Below are 21085 nucleotides of genomic sequence, written 5' to 3' on the forward strand. Positions count from 1 at the left end.
TTCAAGGATACATTCTAACTATATTATGAATGGATTTACTGAAATTTGGAGGTGTTTAAGTTGCGACTGCATCTTCCTCAGAGATGAGATCAAAGATGTCAAGCTGTCATGTTATTTCTGCTCCCTCTTGAAGCCATATTTTCACTGTAGCTGACTGCGATTCCGGTTCAGACGCTGGAAGCAGCCCCCTTTTCTCTCTCTCTCTCTCTCTCTCGCTCTCTTTCATTGGTTCACCTCGCAGCACTGAGCCAAACACTACAACAGCAGTCACAATTATTCTTGGCCAACACATCACCTTTCCGTATTGCATGTCGGGTAATCCTGGCTGCTCTGTTCCCCCATCCATCCATCCCTCCCCCTCCCCCATTCATCGCCACTGGCGCTGGTCTGACAGTCAACGGCGGCTGGTCCACGTGGACCACCTGGTCGTCCTGCAGTGCTGTGTGTGGGCGTGGCTGGCAGAAGAGGAGTCGGACCTGCACCAATCCCACACCACTAAATGGAGGCACGTCGTGCGAGGGGCAGAACGTCCAGAAAAGTGCCTGTGTGGCCACCTGTCCAGGTAACTCCCAGGCAACCTTGTTTGTCCGGTGGTGCTTGGCTTCGTGTGGCTTCCCTTTCGCTTTTTTTTTTTTTTTTCGCATCTAGAAGTCATCAATTCATCTTTATTTTGGCTGCTTTTTGTACCAGCACCCAAGCCTTTTTTCTTTAGTCAGTGTCAGTGCTTGTGTTCTTTCTTGCAATTAGGCCGCTTACACTGCAATGCCAGCGCCTACTATTCTTCACAGTGCCTCATTCTGAATCATTCAAAAATCTCTTTATCTTCTGGGCTTTGCACAGACCCTACTTTTATAAACAGAGACCTGTTCCAGCCTTGACATTGACATGTGTTATTGTTTGCTGCTCAAGCGCTGTAGTAACTATGTGCAATAAAAATCTGAATTATGGCAGCCCGTGTCTGTCATGTCTGCATTGGAGGAGTTGAGGACATTTCATTTTGTCTGCTCCACTCTCCCTTGTGAGAGAGCATCCGAGTGGCAGAGAGGGTCTTTCCTGATACTGAGCAACACGCATCGATTCTTTTCAGCCTGAGACGGAAGTCAAGCTGCTTCATTTGCAGTTCCACATTAGACCAAAGGGAAGTTGAAAAGGGAACGGTGGATAGCAGGAGCGGTGGGATTGGTTGAAAGGTCGCATCTACGGTCACGGCAGGGATGGACAGATGAATATAGATACAGTGTAAGGATGGCAGGAACAAGGAATAGAGTGAGAGAGAGGAGACAGAAGTCGAGAAAGCCGGAGCATATTCTAAATCTAGCCGTTAGCGCCGAGGTGACCGCAGGAGAAATCTCCCACACTCTGTAAATAGCAGAGAGGGAAATCCAACACCTCTGGCAGTAGCAGCTTCTCCTTGCTTTAAACGGAGGTTATCGTCCTCGGTGAATCCGCGTGTTGGGTTACGCGTCTCCCGTGTACAGACGTCACTCGATGTCAAGAGTGAATGTAAGTAACATGGCCCGTCGTGATACAGCAGGAGGAAGAGAATGAAGGAAAACACAGAAATGCATGACTCTCCATCAGGACGCTATCTGAATGGATTTGGAATTATTAGCGCCGGAGCAGTGAATAATGGAATTAGAGGAGGTGTCAGGGGATGCTTGACATTCCCCCACAGCAAAGCAGGATGCTGACCTCCATGAGCTTAAAGAGATTAATGTCAGCCTACGCAGCTATTGTTAGACTGAACCCCGCCCTCCTTTCGCTTTCTCTTACCCCACAAGGAAAGCGAGTGTAATTTAGACTCTTGGGGTGCTGTGACAGAAATTGTATTGTGCTCTGTGAACAGCTTGCAGAGACTTTGGAAAAGAAAGAACACTGAGAGGTACAGTCGGCTCCAGTTGTGGGATCCCACAAGGACGGAGTCACACCCAGAGCCGGGGCGGGGGGGGGACGGCTGCTTCTTCCAGTCACAAGTGTCCGTTGGTCTCCGTAGTGTACTCACGGATAAGCCTCTCAAGATGAACCGACTGCCCTGCATTATCCGTCACCACCGAGAAAAACTGCATCTGAAGGATTTGGTTTCATCACGTATCTGACCAACGCATGTGTGGATCATCAGCCCGAACGAGTTGCTCTCATACGAGTCTTGTTTGGTAAGGGAAAGCAGCCGGGCAGAGAGCATCAGGCTCTGCAGGTCCTAATCCACTAGATGCAGAGTAGCTGCTGATTTCAGATTATTTTGAAGAAAGAGACTGGAGAATGAATTACATGGGGAGCTGTGATGCTGCAGATAAGGCATCGTGTTATTTATTTAGACGTGGCTGACATTTAGATTCAAAAGTAGTCGTCTTTGTTTTTTTTAAGTCAGCCTTCCGAGACATTTCTCCTCTGCAGTGTCTCTTGTTTTGTAGCTGCATTTAAAATTGCATGATTCTAATGCTGGTCTTGTCTCAAGACTTTAATTAATTATCTAGTCTTGAATTTTTTGTTGTTTATTAGCTCTCTTGTGCATTTTACTCGAAGCATTAGATCTTTGAAATGGATTACAAAAAAAGAAACATTTATTGGATTTTTTTTTGGCTGCTTATTCTTTGTAGTTCACAGTTCCAGTGCTTGTTTTATTTAAAACACGTCGATGACTCAGATATTTCTGTGTTCCTCCTTTGAGAAGAACGAAATCCTGCCTAACGAATATTCCCAAGGAACAAATCGATGCAATTTGGAACCAACAACATGTAATTGTCTCTGCCCACTTTAGTTGATATATATTGCTTGTTGAAATGTCATTGGCCATTTGTCGTTCAACATTTGCTCATAGGAGCAGTTCTTATCTACAGCCACAGATACGTATTTCCATTCATACAGGCTTCTACAGACGCCTTTTTGGCAGTAGCCCCCTCTACATGTCCTGCATAGCATATCCACAATGAGTCTTGTGTATTAATGTGAGCTCCCACCTCTCATCTGGAAAGTATGAAGCTAGAGAGTCTCATCTGTATTTTTGCGTTAGTCTCCCAAGTGTTTAAATGAGAGTTGGCAGAGGCCTATGTGGCAGATCAGATGGGCCCCATGCTGGGAGAGACGCAGGCAGCCGAGGAGGAGGAGAGGACGGATCGAGGCGAAAGCCTGAGGCTCAAAGCTGAGCAGATCAACACTTGAGAAGGCCTCAAGTCAAACTATGCGAGAGCTCATCTCCATTTCTCTCTCTCCTGTCTCCATCTTCTCCTTTCTGCTTTTGTCTTTACCTCTTCACATCCCGTCGAAGTATCCAGTAGAATCTGTAATCCATCCTTTTCCAATTCACTCTTGTACCGACTCAAGATCCAGTGCCATCGTTTGAGGCGAAATGTCAGCACATGCCAACATTGGTGAAAAACGCTGTACGTAAAATAGTTAGCCCCACCCTGGAAGTGACACCTACCCCACACGGATGAAAGGAGTTGCTGCTGATACGTTACAGACCAGCAAACACCTTTAAAAGACTTCTAACTCGTGTGAATTATTTAAATAACGTGCTGATCCCTCAGGCTTGCCAGAGGAGTCGTGAGAATTCTACTAGATGGAAAACAAACAGACTTCAGGCTATTTGTGAGTGCGTACTTGTAAGCATGTACGTGCCTCAACGTGCAAGCTATCACCCGTATGTCTGCTGCCTGCACTGCAGGCAAGTGTGCAGTTCTATTTTGGAAGTGAGCATTTGTGAGTTTTGGGTTGTCAGAAAGAGTCTGCATTTGGTCCAAGGAATAAATAAAGCGGATGGCTAATAAATGTGAGCGAGATAAACATTCATTTGGTGTGAGAAGCCTCACCCTTCTGCCTTCTTGCCTTCTAATTAGTTCTCATGGTTTCATTTCCATTACAGAGTAAATTCAGCTCTCTTCAGTCACTGATTGCAAACTATATTACAACAGCCAATAAAAATGTTTTTTAATACTATAACATTTCGTGTAAATGCAGAATAATGCCTGCATTACCCTCGTGTTTGGCTAAGTGTTTTGCCCCTGGCATGAGTCTGTGGTTTCCTATGTAGCCTGTGAGCACATATTGTGAGGGGTTACTGTGCACGCTATGTGTTGACAGGACAGTCGGGCAACCTGCTGGTCTCTCCTGCTTTGTGTTCCCTGTAAGGACACAAAAATCATAGGCGCTTGATGATTCCCGACTATGGTCGGCAGCAGCCATAGCTGTTTGGAACAGCAAAGCCTCAAACAGGACCTCCCACTGGCCTGTTAGAGAATGGCAGGGTTCCTTTAGCGTCTGCCCTTGACAAAATAGCAAAATGGGGACTTGCCACTGGGCTATTGTATCAGTGTCCCTCCTCAGAGACGTGCCTGACCTAAAACCTGTGGTGCTACATGATTGAAAATCCGCTGTGCACCCCTTTTTTTGCAGCAGCACTAACAATCTCTTTCTGGGGATTTCATAAGGAGCGCTGTGGCTGTGGATGACAATTTCCTCGTGAGTGTTCGGACAAAGTAAGAGGGTGAGGTTTTGGTTCTGATTTATCCTTAAGTGTGAGGGGGGGGGGAAGCAAATCAAGACAAGTGTTATCTTTCTTTCTTTGCTGGTCCGCCTGGTGTACGCTTCTGAGGAAAGCCTTGTCTGCTTCTAAATTATTTGCAACATGTGTTCAGAGTCAGACAGGTGATCAGGAACATTTTTTCATCTCCATCTTCCTTTGATTTTCCTCGGCCTCAGGGTCACATTGCTTGCATCTCATACAGATTTCCTGAGCAGCACCCTGTGTTCCACTGCAGCCTGCTTGTTTGACAAGTTTATTTGCATGGCCATTAGTCCTTGGCTTTTGGTAAAAGCAGAATTTCATCAGTGCAGATGTTGAGCTCATCCCTTTATTTCACAGTGGTGTGGGAAAAACCGAGAAGCAACATAATATATTCATTAGGATGTAATTCACTATTCAATCATTTTCATTCCTATCCTGGATAATCAACCTGCTGGCCCAGAGATGGGTCCACTCAATGCCAAACAAGGACACTTACCTGATTGGTTCTGCTCTGTCTGCCAAAAGAATCTGACTGCAAAGAGCCGTTTGCTGCGTCAGCATTATAACCTCACAAAGAGAGGCAAAAACACGTTCATATCCCGAGCAATTGTTTGAGGTCACGCAATCGATAACCATGTACATCTGTGTGGGGTTTAGCTCCTATTCAAGATTCAAGATTCAAGTTGCGACTCACTCTCAGACAAAATATCATCTTTTCTTGGGAGAGTTGTGCGGTGACGGGTATCCCACCTTGAGAAACGTTTCACTTTCACTAACCGAAGCTGCTGACCCGCAGCAGCTCTTACAAGGTCAGGCCCTCTGCACTCTTCATCGCTAGGATTAATGAGCTCTAAGGCTTTCCTGGCCCTAGGTCAGTCAGGAGGAGGGTTACTGCTCTCTTAGAGGTTTACATGTGTGGGTGTGCGTGTGTGTGTGTGTGCACGCTCTGGTGATTCTTGCCTGGTCCTCTTACATTGGGGAGAGAGAGAGAGAGAGGGCGAGATGCTGGTGTCTTTCTCCCATGAGAGCTCATTACTGCTCCTTTTCCCATTAGCCCTATGGTAACCTTCCCCAGGCCAGGCTGTGTGTCATCGTCGGTATGACTCCCAGCCACTGCCCCACCCTGGCCACGGTGCCAAAGCCCCCCCCATCACTGCAAAATGGACTCCCTTCTCTGCGTGGGGTAAAGCTGCTTATATTCCTTGCTGCAGGCCCCCTCAGAACTATAACCAGCCCATTTCCATTTGTTTCATTTTGCTCCTGCTGCTGGTGTGTGTTCTTAAAGCGACGGTCAACACAAATGGGCACAAGTGTCATCTACAGTAATGTGCAGAGTGATGATGCTTGTGTTGTGTCATGCATTCAAATACAACACAGGCGATGCTCACGTTTCCATAGTGACTGCTTGTTTTGGCAAACAAATCAAATGAGCGGATTCATTTTCCTCTCACAAATGTTCAACTAGGGGCATTTGCGTGTGCATCAGCGTTTGACATCAGGTGAGAGGGCCAGCATCCTGGGGTTGAAATCCTTCCCCTGCGCAGGTTTAGTTTGTTGACAGCTACAAGGCCACAGCGCCCTCCTAATAATGGGGCTTATCTTAGTTGCATCTGATTTCCATGTTGGATATAAACAGAAAGCAGAACAGAGATAACATGGCTCTCCTCAGCAGGTTTACACGCATCGGTTTCCCCGTGGGTCTGCTGGATTTGAATGTGCGCAAGTGATTTGCATGTCTTTACGACGCTTTCCCTACCAGGTTGCCATTTGACAGCGAGTGGATTTGCACACGATGGCAACAGAGTATTCTACCAGTTCTTCTCATCTTGCACGCAAATACACCATTGCTGTTACGTCCACGCTTGAGAGTTTTATTATTACAATCTTGTAGCCTTTTTTAGCATGTTTTCCAATCAAAAGATGTTCTTGTGAAATAAAATAGAGGTGTTCTGCATCATTTTGCTGCTTTGCCTGTGTGTGTGCTGAAAGAATGTCTTTGTATTTGTGTGTCCGCAGTGGACGGAGGCTGGAGCGAGTGGAGCAAGTGGTCGGCATGTGGTGCAGACTGTTCCATGTGGAGGAGCAGGGAGTGCACACAGCCTTCACCTGGCACAGGAGGAAAGGAGTGCCAGGGACTCGACCTCCAGTCGCTCAACTGTACCAGTGAGCAGTGTCCACAGAGTGAGTGCACTGCAACCCAAAACACTGCAAAACCACACACTCAACCGTTCAGCCCAGTGAGACAAGAGGAAAAACCTTTTTGTGTATATGTGTGTGAAGGATTCATGGGATGCAGCTTGGATATACGTTTGCTTGTTATAAAATAGCTGATGAGCAGCAAATGGACATTTTTTAAATCAATAAATGTGCTCAAAGCAACACCCGAGAGCTGTGGCTAGACGATCACCACTTATTTCATAAAAAAAAAAAAAAAAAAAAAAAAAGAAGCGAAGCACTTTCGAGGCCAAGACCTTTATCAAATCCAACAAGCAGATATCCAACAATGCATGTGATACAAGTGTACAGGATTAGAATCAATTAGCCTCTGCGCCAAGAAGATAGGGTAAGAGGCTGAGGAGAGAAAGGCCTTCTCCATCAAGCTTTATTCTATTCTGCTTTTGGAGGAGGCATTACTTTCACGCTCTTCTTTTTCTCAAACCAAGTAAACATTTTTCTCTCGGTAAGGCATCAGCTGTCAGTGATAGATCTTGAATATACCTTCGAAACGCCTTTCTCAGCGGGGGGTGGGGGGGGGGGGGGGGGTGCTGTCTTGGCTTTGACAGGAGTATGACATTTTCTTTTTTTAGCAAAATGTGGATCATCGCCTGATTCAAACAGGGAACTGTTTATGGAAATGGAGATAATTACCTGATTTCTATAGCTACATTTGCCTTTGGCCATCTCAAAGTATCAGTGCGGCGGTATTACAACTTTCTTCACAAATGCTTTAGGAGTGTTGCGTGGCTACTATGCAAATGATTGGGAAAAAAAAGAGACCGAATCTGCATCTCAGCCATCTGCAGCACCTTCCAGCGGGAGCCGAACTGAAATAGAAGCCGGTAGCAAGACTCTGACATGACGGCGTGTCGACGACTGCTACTTTGCCTGTGGTCAAGCCCTCTGTCGATGTGAATGGCGTGTTGTATTTTCAAACCAAACGATGGCTACGCGTAAATTTAAGACAACTGATGCACGAGCCGGCAAGGTCGCGCAGTATTTCAAGTACTTAAACAAGCTGGCACATCCAAAACAGTGCAGCTGATAATGAAGTGTACAAAAGTGTCAGAGGAGAAGTTGCCACGGCTGTCGCAGGAGTGCACATTGAAAAGAAAATTTGGAGACAGGCTCTGTGCAGCTTCTGGATATCTTCAGGGGAAGAAGGGCCTAACAGTGTCAAGTGGCGCACGAGCAATTCTGCAACCATTCTCAATGAAGACGGTGTTGGCCTGTCAGATGCAGGATGGAAAAATCTTTAAATACATTTTACTTCAGGGTGACATGAGGTTTTGCATTCTTTGACAAAGTGCCGTCACTGAAAGAAGCTTAGGAAATGCTGCAAACATTAATAAATGAAATATATCATTCCCACAGGATGACCATTATTCACTTGTCTCCACCTGCATGACCTTTTTTAGTTCATTGAGTTTAGTAAACACTGCTGTTCTGGATGCCTCTATGATTTCATGTGCTTGTGCCGTGATGCCTGACCGACTAGAGCTGAGGGAGAAGGCATACGGCAAATGTGAATATGTGCAGGGACTGTTCTGTGGTAATACATTAATATGGCTGCAATAGTACGTTGCCATGTCGTTGTTGCTGCTGCTGCTCCCATGTGTCATTAATAGGTCTGGTGGGTACTGTCAGGATAAGAAACAGCAGAGCTAGTGCAGCCTGGGCCTGCAGCTGAGTGGAATGTGATACCGCAGAGTTCGTTGATGACCAGATGGACACGTAGGGAGGGCTCCTTCACCAAGACAGAAAGACGCTGCAGCTTCTCATGCAGAAATGATGAGTCTCGGGCTGGCATCTCGTAGAGAACATGTTATACATAAAACACATTTTGGCTGCTTTTCAAGGCATATCAATGAGGATTCAGTTGGCATCAGACATTGAATAAAGAAACTGAATCATGCATTATGCACTTACTGATGAGATTACATAGACTCATGCTGGGGTAGATCGGGCTACATTTGCGATATGTGTGTGTGCATGCATATGCATGTCAGCCATTAGCTGACATCGGCCGGCGCAGTGAACCAAGAAGCTCGGCCAGCCCATCATCAAAGGTCAGCAGCTCCTCCCTACAGAGGCGTGATGTACTGTGTACACAGAGACGCCAGTCATTGTTACACACACACACACAGTGTTTAATGCACTGACTGCACAGAGCGAAGCGCTGGCCTCTGAAGAACGCCTGTCCCAATCTGTTAGCAGCAGATGCGTTTCCATAGACAATGGCTGTGTGAAGTATTATAAGAAGCGAAATAGCAAGATGGTTTTAGCTTGTCAGCAACTCTCATACGTCAACCGTGTCTGCAGACTATTAGCTGAGATGAAGAACTTTCCCCTGAAACAAAAGACACACACCACAGTGTAATTGAACTCTGCATCTGTAGAGTGAGTCGCAGTTACTCTGCCGCCACGGAAGATGCATGTCCTCTGTTAATGAAAGAGATTAGACATTTTAAAACTGGAATAGTTGTTGTTTTGGCTATTGCTGGAATGAAAATCAGGACTTTATGCTACAGCTTAAAAAATAAACTGATCTGACCCATTCGGGATTGTTTTCAGTAAAGCAAATATGTGAAGCCTGATTCAATGCAAAAATCTGTCTGGGGAAATGGTAAATGTGCTGGCAGTGAGCCAGAACCTAAATGGCAGATGGATGTTAGAGGGCACAAAACTTGGTTTATATTACTCCCCGCATTCTCAGGCACAGGAAATTAGGATAGCATAAAACAATTATTTGAATGAATGTGTAATGGAGGCAATGAACTTTCTGCTGATGCATCTTATTTTTAGGGTCTTACAAATGATTCTGCTGAGGCCATCAAACTATTAGCTGTTGAATTAGAGGGCTAATTTAGTGCCGAGGCTGCTAACATATTTTTTTTTTTGTCATGAGATTGTTTGTCAGAGCTGGAGTCACCGGCTTCGTGAAAAATGGCTGAACATTTATTTTGAACCATATTTCACTGGGACCAGCTGAGGGATGGGACGACTGTATTGTGGAGATAGTAACGGTCACGTTCGCTTTGAGAGTTTTAGTAGCTATATTTCCCTGACCTTAAGAACCCCAATGTTATTCATCTTCGGGCAAGTGACTGGAATTGGCCATGGGATGAAATATATTCTCAGGTTTCTTGATAAATGTCCAGGGAGGAGGCAAAGAAGGCTGCAAAGCTTTTATTTATCAATGCGGAGGGGAGAAAAGGGATCAGGTAGAGATCAGGTGCAAACGTTGTGTTCGAAACTTGCAAAAATTGAACAAGAGAACAAATGAGCTTACCTCATCCCTAACCAGGGAGCCCTGGGGTGACTCTGAGGAACCTCAAACCTGCCTGAGCAAAAGAGACTCCATCCCATCTTCAACTCGGAAATCAGCTCATCGCATCAAGGGATTCTCCGGAGGCAGGTGTCAGTCATGGAGTATCTGGAGTTCCTCACCGGCAATAACGTCAGGTGAAAATGAACGATGGAGTGATGGGAAAGGAGAGATAGATGGGTCAAGTGTATGCTTAAAAAGAAGGAACAAGAGCAGAGCCAAAAGTAAAGCCCATCCAATTATAAAACCTGATTAGCTATGCCAGTTAAAGTGTGATGGATGTCCTTTCAATTATCGGCTGGCATCATGAAAATCAATGAGCGAGGGGCAGCGGAAGCCGAGAGCAGTCCCTGGTCAGGTTTGTAACGAGCATTGGGATCGTTTCGCTGTGACACCTAGTAGGTCAGATGCCCCGATAAGCCACCAGAGATTACACACAGAGAGGAAGGAGAGAGGGATAGAGGAAGGATGAAAGAGAAAGAGAGCCGTTTGATTGGCTGGCCTTTTTGTCCGGGTGCAAGAATGGCGTGCGCAATGAAAACTGAAGAGCAGAGATACTGGATCTTTGGTCCTGATGATTGCTCGGGTTCCGTTGGTTTGACCTTAGAAGGTAAACATCAACCGGCCAATCTAGGGGCTATGCTTATCCAATTAACAGAACCCTGTCGGCCCCTCCACTTGCTGACGAGCGTTGTTTTGCCTTTAGTCAGCCTGCACTTCTCTCGGTAGACGGCAATGCCAGATGCAAGTCCAACAACCGGAGTCTTGCGTGGCCTTTGACTCGCTAAGACAACTGGATTTAAGGACTTTAATGAGAGGCTCAGCTTAAGTCCCCCCCCCCCGCCCCCTTTAGAGCTCATTGTGGAAGGTGGAATGTTTAGCAACGCTGCTTACAGTTAAGTACCTCTATGCTTCCCCGAGGAGCGAGACGGACACAGGCCTTTGAGGGGGGAGAAGCTCAGGCGGGTAAATTGACAGGATGAGACCATCCGTCCATGTTTAATAAATAGGGAACATGAATACTGAATACCTACAAGTGGAGTGGCATGTAAGTCAGTAAAAACAACAACGAAGTGCAACAAATGGAACTTGCATTTAGAGTGTCAGTATGGGGTTGTCTTTGGGTAAGGGATTTTTGTTCTGCGCGTCTCTTGCCAGGATGCCAACATGTTCAATTTGTCTGGTTAAAAGCAGGCGCTCTCTCAGTGGAGAGACAAGATTGCCAGCCGCACTAAACGCTCACTCTGAGGGAGTGCTCGTAGCGTTCTTATAATTTCTGGCAACCTTTCACAGCCGAGGGAGGCAATCGAACCAGAGTATCCACCAGCAGGCAAATGGAGCCGTCCTGCTCGTTCCTTAGAAGTTCAAAGTCTGCGTGGTTCTCTTGGGAACCGTAGCAATGTTCTGAGCAAAAGTCTGCGGGACCTTTTTTGCTTTGTTTCTGAGGAGGAGAGGGAGATATTACACTTGTTCCTTTTTCCCCCAGCAGTGGAGACACCATCTACATCGCCATTGTCACACCGAAGGATCCCCTCCGTCTGTCAGATGATTTCAGGACTCCCTTTTTGAGGGAAGCAGTTTTGGTCGGGAGTACAAGTTTATCAAAGCCCTGCAGCAGGATAACTAATTCTAAGTAATCCTGGCGCAGGTACTCCACCCCAGACATGGGACATGTTGCCTCATCCAGATTCAATGGCTGCCCCTTGTTTTCAGATTCAAATTCAAAATGTGTCCAAACTCGATACATAGCATTCGTCTTACTGATGAGGATCAATGCCGAGTCCAGTAATGTCCATCAGCGAGCATCGACTGTACAGGCTGCTTTAGAAACACGCACTTAAAAGCCAATGCCAGCTGTACTTTATCCTTCTGTCCTTTATGTTTGTATATTGGCTGCACAGTATTTGCAATTGAGCATTTTCTGTGGTTATAGCAAATATTCAAGCCAGTATAATAAATGTAATTTTTGTCTCTCCAGAGACCTTGAACATAGTATTGAATAGAATAGAATAGGTCTTTATTGTCATTGCAAAGCACTTCATACAGCGCAAAGTACCAGAGTAAACAAGTAAATGGTAAAATAACAGCTTTAAAAAAAAGAAAAGAAATGCAAAATACACATTATACTATCATGCTATTTATTCCCACTACCCCTCAAGGCCCATGAGGAAGACCGCGATAAACAGGTAGATCATGATTGGAGACTAAACTGACAGTTGAGTTGTGTGTGTGTCATTGAACACACCATATGCACCATATTCAGCCTTCACTGGCATAAAAAGAAACACACACTGACTAAAAACTGTGACAGTAATGAGCTCAAGCCCATTGCGGTCATCACGCGACTGCTGTATTGCAGTATTTTGGTTATTGCCATATCTGTATTGTATATTGAGCCTTCATATGCCATAAGTATGTCTTGCAACCAACGCTTAGTGTCATTCCAAGAACAAAACACATAATTTCCTGTTTATATTCAGCCAGTCATTCACAATTGATTACATGTCAAGACGAGAGATCTGGAGCATTACAACAGCCGCCGCAGCGCTTGGATGCATATAATCCCGCTACTTAAGGTATCAGATTGTACTGAGATAATCACCCAGGAAATAGATTTTGGCCTTCATCTTAAAGACTTGGGAATGTCAGTGGTTTTGTCCAGATAAATTGATTTCATGAGGCAAAAGGAGAAGCTAAAACACAAATAGAGATGATAGTAGAACACAGACACGATTCTCCCCAAATTTCATTGTAAGCATTCTGCTCATTTAATTGTGCCATTCTCATGTCACAGATTTACTAACACCAATTAAAACCTGTCAAATCTGTTTTTTTCAAGGTTGAACACAGTTCCTGTCAAGTGGCAGGATTACACAGCCTTGAACTAACACCATGACAGTCTGCAGATATTCATCAAAACATGTTGAATCTGATGTTAATCAGCTCAATTTCTTTTCTTTTTTTTAAACAAACTCTTCGGACACAATCTGTCTCACACTTGTTCTGTTTTTTGTTCTTCTTTAATTAAAAATTTCCCTCCGTTGATGTTTGCACTTCTCTCGCTGCTTCCGTCCCATCGTTATGAACTCCATGAGCGCACCCTTGCAGCACTGTAACCTTTGCTGCTGTCCGCCGTCCCTCAAAGCTATGCAGCTCGATACGTCCCCTCCTCGTCTATGTTCAGCTGACAGCACAACACCCCCTGGTCGGTTCCCTGGGACAACGGCCCCCTACAAAAGGCCCGAGAAGCATGCTCCACCTCCGCCATCAAATTCCCCCAGTCCTGGATGAAGGCCATGGCACATTTGATTGCGAACACACACACGTGCACAATAATTGCACAAAAATGAATACACTTGTCGATTCACCCTCGTCTTTATTCTGTACTTTCGGGAGGAATTGTGCTTTTATGCTTCAAAGGGTGGGTGAGGGAGTGGAAAGACGAAGACATGCTTGAATTTCATAAGCAAATCCCTAATTTTCCTGCTGTCTCTCATGGGGGTGTTGCATACACAGAGACAGGGAGACAAAGAGAGGCGAGTGAAAGGACACGGTGGCACAAGATATATTTATCCAGCACAGAATGAAGTAAGGTAATACTGAAAACCTACTGCAGAGATTGCCTCCTTCTCAGTTCCCTCTGCCTACAGGTTGACATTGAAGCTCGACTTTAAAAAAATCAAGGCAGCTAATAGTATTTGCTAATGTAATATCTGCAGGAAACAACCAGGGAATAAAAGCAAGGATGCATCAGTTGGCAACAGGGATGTTATTAAACGGATCCTCAAGGCAGACATTCACACCAAAGATGCTAAAAGATTGCAGAGCAGCACTTGCTGCTTTTGTCATTCAGCACCCAGACGTGATTAATTATTATTCCACCATTTTCCCCTTCTAGCCGTGAGCGGCGCTGAGGACGTGGCGCTCTATGTGGGCATGGTGGCTGTGGCTCTGTGTCTGACACTGCTGCTCATCGTGGTGGTCCTGGTCTACCGGCGCAAGAAGGACGGCCTGGATGCTGACGTGGCAGACTCCTCCATCCTCACCACTGGCTTCCAGCCCATGGGCATCAAGCCCAGCAAGCCAGGTGTGTGGGCGCCACGGCCACACAGGCCTCCCCCCCACAGCAGTAGGACACTGTTCTTTGTTCTACCCGCCTCTGTACGTCTGTCCGTCTGCCTGCCGTGACCGTGCGGCGCTCGTCTACATGTATTTGTTTGTGGTTGTAGAAGTGGTGTGACTGTTTATGGTGGTTTGCATTCTAAACAAGACTTATTACATTGTGCGTGTTTGTGGATGTGTAGGACAGGAGCTGTTTATTTGTCTGCATGACAGATTACTTTTAGCCGCCACCTCATTGTCAGAACATTTGCCCACTCTGTTTACAGTCTGCGTGGAGCCTCTGAGCTTCACCAGCTAGTAATAGAAATACAACTGTCTGGGCTGGATGGAGATGGAGAACTGGGTTGCAGTGCCTGTGATTCCCGGTGAAAAAAAGCCTTTATGCATTCCGAGTGCTAAGCTGCATCCGAGTTCTGTTTGGAATTGATTGTGTGTTTACGAAAGTGACAGAACGTCAAAAATAGAGAACGGAGAGGAGAATAGACTGGCTTCCACTGGAGAAATGTGTGTTTTGGCATGTATCAAGAGAGAGAGAGAGAAAGTGTGTGTGTGTGTGTCTTTTTTTCTGCACCATGTGTCTTTTTCTGTTTGTTTCAGGCTTGTGGGTGTGTTGCGACAGCTTTAGAGTGTGTGGTCTGTCTGTGATGTCTGAGCCACCGTGACTGCCACTGATGGAGATTCACACATTTGCCTTTGTCTGTTTTTTTTTTGTTTTTTTCCCCTTTCTGCATTATTTAAACAGAGAATTCCCATTTGCTGACTATTCAGCCTGATCTAACAACCACCACCACCAGTTACCAAGGCACCCTCCGCCCTCGCCACGATGCCACGGCTAAGTTTTCAATGACCAACGGACCTCTGCTGGATCCGCTTCCCAACGGCTCACATACGTTGCACAACGGCAAGCTCAACTCGGACAACAACGAGTTTGTGAGCAGACTGTCCACTCAAAGCTACTTCAAAACGCTGCCTCGTGATGTAGCCAATACCTCGTATGGGACCTTCAACTTCTTGGGAGGGAGGCTGACGATCCCTAACACAGGTGGGTTCCTCAGTTTGGTTCGTTTAAATTTCAGATACGACACCTGTAGATCAGGTCAGTTGGTTTGGGGTGGCACCTTGTGCTGTACCTATGAGATGGCTACGCCCAAAACACCTCTAGGTAAGACTGCAAAAGCAGTTTCATTCTGGCGCTGTTCCTGTAGACGCAGCATTCTAAACAAGGGGATTTAATTTATTCTCTGTTAAATGTTCTGTTTGCCACTGTGAAGCAAACAAACAAGAAAAGTTCCAGGAACATGGTGTGAACCTAAGTGTCTGTTTTTGCTTTGCATATTTCATTCATTGTCCTTACCGTTGCATAAAATCTTTATTACATTTTCTTTAACGACGTGATTAATCTGATTTGACATTAAAAGGAGAGTTTCAGTGACTAAGGGGTCCCATAAAACTCTTTGAAACTGGCCTGAACCCTTTAAACCCTTAAATCTCATGCATGTGGGTTGCCTAATAAGTTAGAGCCCTGGTTATACGCATAAAAGGGTTTCAGTATTTCATACAAAATGGCTTTGTGAGGACACTTTATTGTTATGGTTTATAAATAACAAAAAAAAAAATCGAGATGCCCAAAAAATGCATGATGAGCTTGTTTTAGCTGAATGATTAAAGTAGACTGAGAGTCAAATGTTTCTTTGTTGATCTGAAAACACACAAGTAAAAAATGTCAAGAACGCTGAACATGACGGTATGGATTCAAAGTGCAGAGGCACAGACTGACGACAGAGGAACGGAAGGGTTTAACCCAGAAAAAAGATTCTGTACCTGCTCAGAAAGCAGCAAAGGCAACCAAATCGTTAAGCAAAATGCAAAAGCTCAGAAACTATGGCTGTGGCGTGAGAAAAGGGCTGAAACGTGACTGTGAGGTTCAACAACCCGGGCAGAGGACCGAACACTGAGGGAGGGATAAGAAGGCCGGGTGACGAAGGGAATGAGGAGCAGGTGTGACAATCAGAGCAGGTGTGACAACGAGAGGGAAAGAGGTCAGACACAGAACACAGGAAATAATGCAACACGTAAAGGCAGCAAAAAATAATACAAGAAAAAAAACACAAAATGACAGTTCAGTGCAGATGAATAATTTCAAAATCAAGAGTGTGCATTAAATGTATTTCACAAATTTTGAATAAAAAACCTAAAACAAATTATTCCAATTAATCTTACTCCCTCCGCCACCCTCTTAAAGATATTTAATGACTGGATTAATATAAAGTCAACACAACTAACTATACCCCGCATCGACATCCATCTTGCCAACGGGAGACTGATCTTGTATGCAGCCACTCATTGTCATTTTGCACAGTTTGAGAGTTAACGACGACGAAGATTCAGAGAAGGCTGTGAGTGTTCAGCGTTCACACTGAAAAAGACTCCATTTACAGTCCAGAGAATGTTAAGATTGTGTTGCTTTGTTTGTACATTTTAAATAGGTTTCTAAGTGTATCATTTTTTTGGGCATGTGTATTTCAAGACAAAAGCAACAACACTCCATCCACTTCAGGCATGAAGTGTGTTCCTACACTCCCCTGGGGTAGCACAATTTTCCCGGAGTCGTCTGTTCGACAGTCTTAATTATCTACTCGGTGGCAGACGGAGGACATTTAAACTGCAACACAGTGTGCGCTTTTGTCCCAGCTAATTGTTGATCGCGGGGACGCGTGCCACCTCAGCTGCGGCGCAGCGATTTGCATCTACTGTACCTGACGGAGGCTGCCTCTGACCTTCAGAATAAATCGGCTTTTTGTTTTTGCAGTCGCACAGTTTTGTCGAGCGTGCCGGGTCCCTTTGTGAGACGACAAAAGCGTTGCTCCGTCTGAACAAATGAGCCTGCCCACCCCCCCCACCCCCACATCTTCTTCACCTCCCCCCCCTCTCTCCCTTTGTTGTTATTTGCATTAGGAATCAGTCTGCTCATTCCTCCCGAGGCCATCCCCAGAGGAAAGATCTATGAGATTTATCTCACTGTTCACAGGAAGGAAGATTTAAGGTGGGTCTCTTTAACGCTGCCAAACTGGCGGTCTTCCCTTGATGCCACTAGGCTGTTTTGTTTTGATGCTCTGCTGTTCCATTAGGGAAGGCTTAAGAGTCCGTGCCAGCGCTGTGGAGGAATGGTGCACGTAAATAACGTAGCCTTTTTACCAGGATGTGCACTATTTAAGTTAAATTAATTGTTTGGATAACGCTGTTTATCTGGACCGCTGCATTCAGTCTGAGAAGTCACTGTAGCGTCGGCTAGTCCGGGAGTCGAGCAGGCAGCATTATATCCTGATTACAAGGGACCAGTAAATTGTGTGTAATAACTAGGTGAGTAAAACCACAGCATCTCCATTCATCACCACCTCGCTCTCGTCGCTCCCTGGTGTAGGTTGCCCCTGGCTGGCTGCCAGACATTGCTCAGCCCCGTTGTGAGTTGTGGCCCCCCAGGGGTGGTCCTGAGCCGGCCAGTCATCCTCAGCGTGGACCACTGCTCCGATGCATGCCTGGATAACTGGGCCATCCGCCTCAAGAAGCAGACCTATGAGGGGACTTGGGAGGTGAGGCCACACTTAACACAAAATCACCACAGGAAGACAAAGTTGCCACTCAGCAGATTCTTTTACCGAGCTTACGAGTAAAAAGTTGCCCCTCACAAATGTAAAACTTGCCCCAGAAAGCATTCAGTGCTGTAAAACTGTGGTAGTCCGGGCCCAGCTCCCATCAGCATCACGGCGTTTAAGAGCATCGACCATCACTGCACACGAAAAACGGTCTGGAAGAACCGGTTCTACGCAGCTCAAGAGTTGCTTGGCAACATCGAAACAGAAATTATCTAAGCAATTTACTGACGCTCAAAGTACTCTTCAGAGTGCTCCTTGACCATTTTTGACCGCTGCTTCCAATTACAAAGCTCCGTCCCCATTTTTCCTATCCATGAAATTTGAAAGTAGCCAGAGCTGCCAGAGTCCACGGTAGAATAGTCTACACACAGACACACACACCCTGCTGCAAGCAGCAAGCTTTGAGGCACACAATCCAGAGAGATTGGAAAGGGTGCTGCTTGGGCTTTGGAGTGGTAGTAGGTCTTCTTTCATGTTCGATATTGTGCATAAATTATTCAGCCTCCCCGTGCGTGGTGGCGGTGGGGTGTCTGTGGGATGGATTGGCCTGTCGAGGCAGAGGTTAGACCGGCACTTTTAATCATCGGCCGGACCAAATATAGCCTGACTGGCCCGACTGCATGTCCACCAAAGGAAAGATACCCAGGTGGACGAAGCGATTTGAGACGAGAAGCAACCACAGACTGTGGAGAGAAGAAAAATGAACAGTAACAAAACCGAAAGGCAGGATGGACAAGTAGAAAATACAGCTGAGGAAAGAACCTTTGACGGATCAGAATCAGAATCAGATGATTAAACATGAACATTCAGTTGCACTCAGTGGGATGTTGAGCCACTTCATTCTGCTTCATGCCAAAGAGCTATTAGGACGAGGAAAAAGTGAGACGCCATTGTATTCTGTAGATGCATAGTAAATGAATTTTGTCAATACTAACTGATGTAGATGGTGTCTGGTCGAATCGATCCCAGAGTCTTGCTGTGTTTTTGGCAAAATGCTCTCTTCAGCTTGATTGGCTAATGAGAAGAGTCAGTCTGCTGGCATGACGGGGTTTTAGAGAAAATGTTGTCACCTTGGGTTCAATTTGATCCCATCAAATTAGCCGTGAAAGCAGCCGAATTATCTCATAAACCTACGCCACACTGTGATGGGATAGGATATTGGTGCCTGACATTTTTTTTTTTTTTACTGGAGATGCAATTGTGAAACAGCAGAAAGCAAGAAAGATGAAACATTTAAATCGTGTCTTTTTCTCCCCTCTGCAAATTAAAGAGCCAATTAATTCGTGTTCTGCTTGTTGAGGTTTTTAACACCACCCACCATCAGCAGCAGTGTTTTTTTTCTTTTTTGCAGATAAATTGGCACGTTGTTTTCGCCTTTCTCGACAAATCTCTAAGGCTGAAGGAAAATCTGGAAATCCCAATAATCCAATATTTGCTGCACCTCCACAGTCTTTTCTTTCTCCAGAACCGTCTGCTCTTGCCAGGAATCTATTCGAGTCTCCTCTCATGTCAATTGAGTACCTCATTCATACATTATTAAGTAAATTGATGGTGTTCTATAGGATGTGTGTCTTTGTGTGAGGGAATGTGCCTTTATGTCAGCATGGGCAAGATGCACTGCACTGAAAAGAGAATTTGAAGCAAGAACTGTATCTGATAGAGACGGTCATTTAGATCCATATCGTTAGCATCATAGCATAATTGCCCATCAACAATATTGCCTGAGGCTAGTATGTAAAGTTATCTTAGAGACTTCAAGATGCTTCTGAAACTACGAAGCAGCTTGGACAACAGCCACCCATCCCCTGCGTACAACACAGGGGCAAACAGACTGAGACCACCACCCTAAAACACCGAGCACCATAGAATGTCTTTCGTTCCTGTGGCAATAAAATATATGCAATGCATCATTGTAAACCTTCTATTATTTCTGCCACTGCGCGCGTCGTCTTAATTTCTTCCTTCTCAGTTCGGTTAAGTGGAGCACTGTTGCAAACGGAATTGCCCTCAGGGATCAATACAAATATTCTGATTCTGATAATATCATTCCAGTCACACTTTGTACACCCCCCCCCCCCCTTTTCCAACCCTCACCTGCTCCAGGACGTGCTGCTGATGGGGGAGGAGTCGGTGTCGGAGCCCTTTTATTGCCAGCTCGAGGCCGAAGCGTGCCGGCTCTTCTCGGAACAGCTTGGCACCCTTGCCCTGGTGGGCGAGTCCCTGCACATGGGGGCTGCCAAGCGCCTGAGGCTGGTGCTCTTCTCTGACGCGTACTGCTCCACACTGGAGTACAACATCAGGGTCTACTGCATGGATGACACACAAGACGTGTTCAAGGTAAATCACGACAAATGCAGCTTTGCCTTTCCCACTGAAATGTTAGCAGGGATCAGTGCATGTTTAGAGGATTTATTAACATATGTGTGATTTGTGGAGCTGCCCCCCCGTGTCCATTGAAACAATGCACGCTTCCACGTTAATAATTACATACAGTACAATCTTTGATTGTGTTTTTGCGTGAATGGCTGCAGACACTCTCTCCCTTCACGCCGTCAGTAGTCGTGCTCGACTGCCGTGGGCAAGAACTTTCCCATCACTTTGTTCAATAGCATATTTCGCTTCTCTTTAAACAGAGCATAATCAAGCACTAATGCTTTCCTCCCTCCCTCGAGGAATGCCTCTGAGTAGCCTGTTAAGATTACATTTGCATGGCTAATTAGTAAATTAAAAGGAGCGTCTTCCCTAATCTTTTCACACCAACCCCTGTGCTCTCCTTCTTTCTCTCGCACCCCTCTCTCTCTCTTCAAGCCGTTCCTCTTCATGTGACCCCACTCAAGTCCACTTTTGCAGGATGTAATGGCTGCCCTCCTTGTGCAGAGACGCTCCGACGGCACGATCTACGGATAGCTATATGGGACATAAACGCTGGAGGTCAATGTGGGCCCAGGGTGAAATTAGCGTCCTCCCATTCTTCGCACATGCTCCAGCTGTGTGAAGAGAATCTCTGGAATACTCTCCCAGCTTACATATATTTGTGGATCGGTTTGCCCCCCGCTGCTATATTTCTTGGCTTCTGAAAGCTTTTGCGTGATAGCAGGTGTGCTCAGAGAAATCGCTGGCTGACACTAAACTATTTCTATTGTAGAAATAAGCGTAAAATGTGGCAAGCGGAAGAGTGAATCCGGACGCAGGATTGCTCCTGTTGAATCTGTCTCTGCCCGTCCCTGTGACTGGCTCGTGTTTTGCCTCTCTCCCACTCTC

At 45.7% G+C, this 21085-nt stretch overlaps 1 protein-coding gene across 1 annotated transcript in view; it reads left to right on the forward strand.

Annotated features, from left to right (window-relative positions):
- Positions 1-21085, forward strand: part of unc5a (unc-5 netrin receptor A) — a 113647-nt gene that overhangs the window by 82405 nt on the left and 10157 nt on the right. The window contains exons 6-12 of the mRNA XM_068740084.1: positions 395-562; positions 6521-6685; positions 13948-14178; positions 14914-15213; positions 17127-17214; positions 17593-17761; positions 19928-20161. Of these exons, the coding sequence (XP_068596185.1) occupies positions 395-562; positions 6521-6685; positions 13948-14178; positions 14914-15213; positions 17127-17214; positions 17593-17761; positions 19928-20161 (1355 nt within the window). The remainder of the gene's footprint in view (positions 1-394; positions 563-6520; positions 6686-13947; positions 14179-14913; positions 15214-17126; positions 17215-17592; positions 17762-19927; positions 20162-21085) is intronic.

Source organism: Brachionichthys hirsutus, chromosome 6 (assembly GCF_040956055.1).
Source record: "Brachionichthys hirsutus isolate HB-005 chromosome 6, CSIRO-AGI_Bhir_v1, whole genome shotgun sequence".
In the NCBI taxonomy this organism is placed as follows: domain Eukaryota; kingdom Metazoa; phylum Chordata; class Actinopteri; order Lophiiformes; family Brachionichthyidae; genus Brachionichthys; species Brachionichthys hirsutus.